General features: G+C 42.7%; 1 protein-coding gene across 2 annotated transcripts in view; it reads right to left on the bottom strand.

Annotated features, from left to right (window-relative positions):
* HEXA (hexosaminidase subunit alpha) overlaps window positions 1-7,170 on the bottom strand; it is a 32,989-nt gene extending 25,819 nt beyond the window's left edge. The window contains exon 1 of one of the 2 annotated variants that reach the window (XM_049905739.1): window positions 6,859-7,168. In XM_049905739.1, the coding sequence (XP_049761696.1) occupies window positions 6,859-7,111 (253 nt within the window). In that variant the 5' untranslated portion in view covers window positions 7,112-7,168. Of the gene's footprint in view, window positions 1-6,858 lie in introns of both variants that reach the window. The other variant, XM_049905740.1, reaches the window with a different exon arrangement.
* Window positions 7,171-7,580: the final 410 nt, after the last annotated feature.

The raw sequence follows: 7,580 nt of genomic DNA on the forward strand, positions 1-7,580 counted from the left end.
CCCTTCTCGACCTTGGGTTCCCTATTACCAGCTTTCCTGTCCCCTCCTGCCTTCCAGTCCTTACCCCTGGGCTGGTGTGTCCCTTTAGTCCTGTTTTATTTCATGGTCCTGTCTAATCTTTGGCTGAAGAGTGAACCTCAGGAGTGACTTCATTACTGAGCTAAAAGGGAATCTGGTAGGCCATACTCTAGGGGTTTCTTCAGTCTGTCAGGCCAGTAAGACTGGTCTTTTTTGTGAGTTAGAATTTAGTTCTACATTTTTTTCCAGCTCTGTCCAGAATCCTGTATTGTGATCCCTGCCAGAGCAGTCAGTGGTGGTAAGCTGGATACCATCTAGTTGTGCTGGACTCAGTCTGGTGGAGGCTGTGGTAGCTGTGGTCCATTAGTCCTTTGGACTAATCTTTCCCTTGTGTCTTTGGTTTTCGTCATTCTCCCTCGCTCCAGATGGAGTGAGACCAGTGGAGTATCTTAGATGGCCGCTCACAAGCTTTTAAGACCCTAGACGCTACTCACCAAAGTAGAATATAGAACATTTTCTTTATAAACTATGTTATGCCAGTTGAGCTAGATGTTCCCCAAGACCATGGTCCCCACACCCTCAGCCCAGGAATTCGGTCTCTCAGGGAGTTTGGATGTGCGTATGGAGCTTTGTGGAGTCGATTTTTGACTCATAGTGACCCAACGTGACACAGAACTGCTCCAGTAATGAGAAGAAAATCAAATCTATTTCTCTATTACAATGGTCTGTAGATCCATAAACCTTGAGGCAGATCACAGAAAACCCTTTCAAACATACACCTCTCCCACCTCCACAGAGGTGTGAGAAGAGAGGCTGGATGAGGGCTCCAGGCCAAAATAAGCTAGGCCCTGAGATTCAAAATGGAACTGGACAATTATTTTACCCCTTGGCTAAAAACTATGCCCCTGCTACATGTATCCTTTCCAAAGACAACATACTCATCACTGTAAGTCTCCTCCCCTCCATCCCCCACATATTCTTTTACAAGAGAAATACTTCTACTATAAAACTGTCTTCCTGCATTACCTTCTTCCTCTTTGCTATTAAAACAATAAACCAAGTCTTCTGTGCAAATATGCCTTGTCTTGTCTTAAAAAAAAAAAAAAAAAAATTGTCTTAGGGAAGGTTAAAGTATCCTGGCCACTGGCTCAGTTAGAGCACATGTACTAATAACCTTTACCCTTTCTTCCCAGCCCAGCTGCCTGACTTTATGTGCATTTCTCTCTGAAGTCCCTAGATGCATTCCTGATGCATTTCCAATTTTGTGTAGAGATAAGAGCATTATGAGTTGGGACCACAGCATAATATGATTCTCCTTTCCCTGCAATCCCCTGCTTAGACTCCAAATTTGAAACTTGAAAGGAAAGGCAATCTTAAATGCAAATCTGCAAATCATCTCCTTTTTGATATCTCAGAAAAAAACAAAAGCCATGAAGCCTTCTTACAAACTGCTCCACAAAGTAGCCCTTTTAAATTAATATGTCCAACAAATAATTACTAGTTATCTGCTATGTGTCATGAATAGTAATAGAAGTAATGGTTACAGGAGGTATTTTAGGAGATTTGGGTTATAAAAACTATGTCACTTTAATTAAGCTGTTTTTATTAACTTAGTCACTTTAATATCTGAGGGTGAGCAATACCAGTAATGGATGCAGAAGGATCCAGATACTCATATAATAATCTTATTTCCATTCTAGAACAGAAGGGCTGAGGAAGGGCGTGGGATTTATTTTGCTCTGAGATAATGGCATCCCAAGTAACTCACAGACATGGGTGTGTAAACAGGACGGGAACCTTACAAAATCCATTAAGTACTATGGCTTCAATCAACTGGTTTCAGGAAAAGTCATGACACAATCAGATTTAGCTACTTTACCTGGACAACTGGAGGTTTAACAGTTCCATCAAGCACCCAAATAAATATGTGCAGCAACTGGAGGTTGACCATTAGAAGCTGCCATTCCAAATGATCAGGTCTTTGATCTAAGCAAACAGGATGTGGCTTAATAATCGAAACAGAAGACTAAATTCACTCAAGTATTCAGAACCTAAAATAATCCATTTAACAGGTTCAACAACATGCAACACACACCCTCCAATCATCCCTCAATGACAGAAAACAACAATGATGAGGGAAACATCTCTCAATGACAGACAGGTACTAAACACTAAACACCTTCACAGACCATTTAGCAATTGCTAGGACTACAGCCAATCCTTGAAGGTGAACTCAGAATACAATCAAATCTCAGTACCAGACTTGTTTTTCAGAAAAGAGAGGTAAATATTCCACTGACTTCCAGGTTAGATCAAAACAAGAAGTTGTGTTGCATTAAAAAAAACACTGGCCCAGAGTCCATAAGGAAGCTATCTGGAGGAAGGGGACAGAAACCTACTAGCTAAGATTTAACCTGGATTTGTGGTTTTCTTTATTAAAATCAGCCCTATAGGGAAATACATTCTGGCTTGGGCCTGGGCGATACTGTTTTCCCCTCCACTGTTTCATAGTTGTTTTTGCAGAAATGGAGTTAAATATAGCTCAAAGTCACAGGAAAGCCTCCACAGGAAACTATGTCCCAAAGGGAAGACTTCATGGGAAGAACAAAGAAGGAAGTTACCTGCATGTCTTTGGTAATTGTTCATTCAAACAAGTTTTCATTATCTCTCAATGGACAAAAACCTCCAACTAATAACATAAATTCATTCACAGGAAGGTAATAAAATTGAAGTGTCTTATTGAGTTCCTCTTCTGGCTCTCAATCTCTTTCATTAGGGAATTTACATCACTCCCACTGTCACATAACCTCCCCATTTCTATTTACTTGATTAAACTGCAGCTCTACAGCAACAGAGGTGAAGGTTTAATTTAGAAGTATAGGAATGAACCTATTTATCCTTTGAGAATTTTACCATACAGTATATCGCTGTTGCTGGTAGATGCCGTCGAGTGGGTCCGACTTATAGCGACCCTATGTACAATAGAACAAAACACTGCATGCTCCTGCGCCATCCTCACAATCGTTAGGCTTGAGCCCACTGTTGTAGCCACTGTGTCAATCCATCTCGCTGAGGGTCTTCCTCTTTTTTCCTGACCCTCTACTTCACCAATCATGATGTTTTTTTCCAGGGACTCGCCCTTCTCCAGGGACTCGGTCCTCTTGACAACATGTGGCCAAAGTATGTGAGTCAAAGTATCACCATCCTTGTTTCTAATGAGCATTCTGGTTGTACTTCTTCCAATACAGGTTTGTTCGTTCTTCTGCCAGTCCATGGTATATTCAACATTCTTCATCAACACCATAATTCAAAGACATCAATCCTTCTTCAGTCTTCCTTACTCACTGTCCAGCTTTCACATGCATATGAGTCAACTGAAAACACCATGGCTTTGGTCTGGCACACCTTAGTCCTTAAAGTGACATCTTTGCTTTTTAACACTTTAAAGAGATCTTTTGCAGCAGATTTGCCCAATGCAGTGCGTCCTTTGATTTCTTGACTGCTGCTTTCACGGGCGTTGATTGTGGATCCAAGTAAAATGAAATCCTTGACAACTTCAATCTTTTCTCTGTTTATCATGATGTTGCTTATTGGTCCAGCTGTGAGGTTTTTTTTTTTTTTTTTATGTTGACGTGTAATCCATACTGAAGGCTGTGGTCTTTGATCTTCATCAGTAAGTGCTTCAAGTCCACTTCACTTTCAGCAAGCAAGGTTGTGTCATCTGCATAACACAGGTTGTTAATGAGTCTTACTCCAATTCTGATGCCACGTTCTTCTTCATATAGTCCAGGTGTCAGATTATTTGCTCAGCATACAGATTGAATAAGTATGGTGAAAGGATACAACCCTGACACACATCTTTCCTGACTTTAAACCACACAGTATCCCCTTGTTCTGTTCAAATGACTGCTTCTTGGTCTAAGTACAGGTTCCTCATGAGCTCAATTAAGTGTTCCGGAATTCCCATTCTTCACAATGTTAACCGTAATTTGTTATGATCCACACAGTCGAATGCCTTTGCACAGTCAATAAAACACAGGTAAATATCTATCTGCTATTCTCTGCTTTCAGCCACGATCCATCTGACATCAGCAATGATATCCCTTGTTCCATGTCCTCTTCTGAATCCAGCTTGAATTTCTGGCAGTTCCCTGTCGATATACTGCTGCAGGCACTTTCAACTGATCTTCAGCAAAATTTTACCTGCACGTGACATTAATGCTATTGTTCAATAATTTCTGCGTTCTGTTGGATCACCTTTCTTTGGAATGGGTACAGATATGGATCTGTTCCACTTGGTTGATCAGGTAACTGTCCTCCAAATTTCTTGGCGTAGACAAGTGAGCAATTCCAGCACTGCATCCCTTTGTCGAAACATCTCAATTGGTATTCCATCAATTCCTGGAGCCTTGTTTTTTGCCAATGCCTTCAGTGTTTTTTTTTCAGTGCAGCTTGGACTTCTTCCTTCAGTACCATTGATTCTTGTCCATATGGTACCTCCTGAAATGGCTGAACATCAACCAATTCTTTTTGGTATGGTGACTCTGTATTTCTTCCATCTTCTTTCGATGTTCCCTGTGTCATTCAATATTTTCCCCATAGAATCCTTCAATACTGCAACTTTAGGCTTGAATTTTTTCTTTGGTTCTTTTGCTAATGCTGACCATGTTCTTCCCTTTTGGTTTTCTATCTCCAGTTCTTTGCACATGTCATTATAATACTTTACTTTGTCTTTTCGAGCCACCCTTTGAAATCTTCTGTTCAGCTCTTTTACTTTGTCATTTCTTCTTTCCGCTTAGCTACTCAATGTTCAAGAGAAATTTTCAGAGTCTCTTCTGAAATCCATTTTGATCTTCTCTTTCTTTCCTGTCTTTTTAATGACCTCTTGCTTTCTTCATGTATGACATCTTTGATGTCATTCTACAACTCACCTGGTCTTCTGTCATCAGTGTTCAATGCATCAAATTTATTCTTGACATGATTTCTAAATTCAGGTGTGATATACTCATGGTTGTACTTTGGCTCTCATGGACTTGTTCTACTTTTCTTCAACTTTGACTTGAACTTGCATATGTGCAATTGATGGTCTGTTCCACAGTCGGTCCTTGGCCTTGTTTTAACTGATGCGTCTGTCAGTTTGTCATACTGTGGTGGCTTGTGTGTGGCTGTGATAATGGAAGCTTTGCAACCTGTATGTCAAATACCAGCAGGGTCACCCTGGGTGGACAGGTTTCAGGGAAGCTTCAGCCTAATACAGACTAGGAAGAAGGACCTGGCAATCTACTTCTAAAAAGAATTGTTCAGTGAAAACCTTATGAATAGTAGTGGAACATACATTATGTACTTCTGTTTTTTATTTCTCCAACAGGACTGCAGAGCTTGGGCAAGTCTAATACTTTTCTTGTGACATCCAGAGTGCCCCACACAAGGAGAGGCACATATCCATTAGATGACAGGTCTGTTTTTCATACAAGCTAGGCCCTAACTGTTCTATGGCCAAAATAAACATATTCTGAGTGCCAGTCTTGTTTCAGGCACTATGTTATTTACACATATTAACATAGTGAAGTAACTCCTTACACATAGTGAAAGAGTAGGAGAAATATGTGATCCACTACACTCAACATCAGGCCTTTCATCCTCCCCAGCCTAATGCATTTTACCAGTTAGGAACTATGATGTCAAGATTCTATTTCTTTCCCTAAGATCATCTGTCACTGTCTAAGTGCCATATATTTAATTAAATACTTGTAATTCTATATACTAAATGAGAAATTTTGTGAAAGTAATTCAAGCACACTTGAAATACACAAAGATGATGTCACCATATGATGCAACCATAAAGGTGGATTCCTCTCAAATAAACACCGATACCAACACAACCAGAGAACTAGATTCCAGGAGATTACCAAGAAAACTCTGTATTTTAAGCCCCTAGACTAGGATTTTATTCCTTTAAGTTGCTGATTCTACTCATCAATTGGCTGTGGAATAATTATCCTCAAACACAATTTTCACCACTGATAACTGCCTCAAAGAAAATTGCTAGCCCCTGCCATATTGTGTGGAACTAATATTCAAACCACTACTGACTCTTCACTTCAACCCTAAACTCTCCCTAACCCCTACCCTGAACACACACACCAGTCCAGCACTTCAGCTCAACCATAATCCTTTGTGTCTGCTCAAGCCTTTCTTCCTACTTGGCATACTCTTCTTTCAGTCCTGTCCCGTTACATACTCTACTTCCTTTAAGTGGCTGCTCCAAATTCACTTCCTTACGGAAGGGTTCTATGATTCCTCTCACAGTTTAAACATTTATTGAACATCTGCTATGTGCCAGACACTTTTGCATAATTTTGCATAGGTTAATAGTTTCTCATGTCTTGTCTCACCAATTTTGGGTGTCTTCTCTGATCTCTACCTAGCCCTGGTCACAGCCTCTCTTGGACCCTGTTCCACTTGAACACGGTCATATGGATTACCTCAGATGTTTACTGGCACAATATTTTAGTAATTTGATATCCTGATTAAACTGTAGCCCTACAGTAGACTTTTTTTTTTTTTTAATTGAAAATCTAATGCAGCCCGAGGGGAGAATTCCGGATAAATATGGCCCCAGAGGTCATCTCGGTAAAGAAAGTAAATGGAGATGGAGGAACTAAAGCTTGGGGAGCCTGAGACGAAAACTGGAGAAAGACGGTAAGAGGAAGTGGCGTGCCTGTGATCACAGGGTTGAACGAAAGCCCAAAGAAGGGCGCTTAAGCGGTTGGGGGAGGGGTAGGTGCCCAAGTCAGGCTCTCTCGGGGCCCGAAGCCAGGCGGGGCAGGTCTGACTCACCTGTGCGGCCAGTGGGGGAGTCAGACGCCGAGTGGAAGAGCAGGTGACGGTAGCGTTGGAAGGCCTGGTCGAGGACGGAGCAGCCGGGCTTAGCGGCAGAGCCGGCGTGGTACCGGAAGTCGAAGTTCTTCGGCAAAACGGCGTAGCGCTGGTCGGAGGTTTGGATGTACTGGGGCCAAGGCCATAGGGCCGTCGCCGGCCCAGCGGTCGCTGCCGCCAGCAGCAGCGAGAACCAAAGCGTGGAGCCGGCCATTGCCCGCCGGTCCCTTCTCCCCTAGCGGGGTGGGCCACGTGAGCCCCTGGTCAGGTGAGAGGCGCCCGCGTGACAATCGGCGCGTCACGTGACCCGAGGCAGCTCCGCGGCGACGGCCGCCGGGACCACGGACTCCACCGGTCCTTGGGTTCCCGGCGTGAAGGTGGAGCTCCTGCTCGTGCCACCGATTTGAGCTGGGCATCTGCTATGGCCCCAGTGCTCAGAAGGCTCACAGGCCTGGTGAAGCTGTAAATAATTTATCACCACAGATCCACACCTACAAGTAATAAAACTACGAAGCTCACTACCCTGTAAAACGCAAGCTGGGGAGGCTAGTGGACAAGCAGGAAAGAAAGTTTCCCAGAGAAAGGACTTCTAGGCTGAATCTTGAACTATGAATAAGAGCTTGACAGGCTGACTGGGAGAAAAGGACATTCCAGGCGAGGTAACTTCAGAGGCAGAAAAATGG

Source organism: Elephas maximus, chromosome 13 (genome assembly GCF_024166365.1).
Source record: "Elephas maximus indicus isolate mEleMax1 chromosome 13, mEleMax1 primary haplotype, whole genome shotgun sequence".
NCBI classification, from domain to species: domain Eukaryota; kingdom Metazoa; phylum Chordata; class Mammalia; order Proboscidea; family Elephantidae; genus Elephas; species Elephas maximus.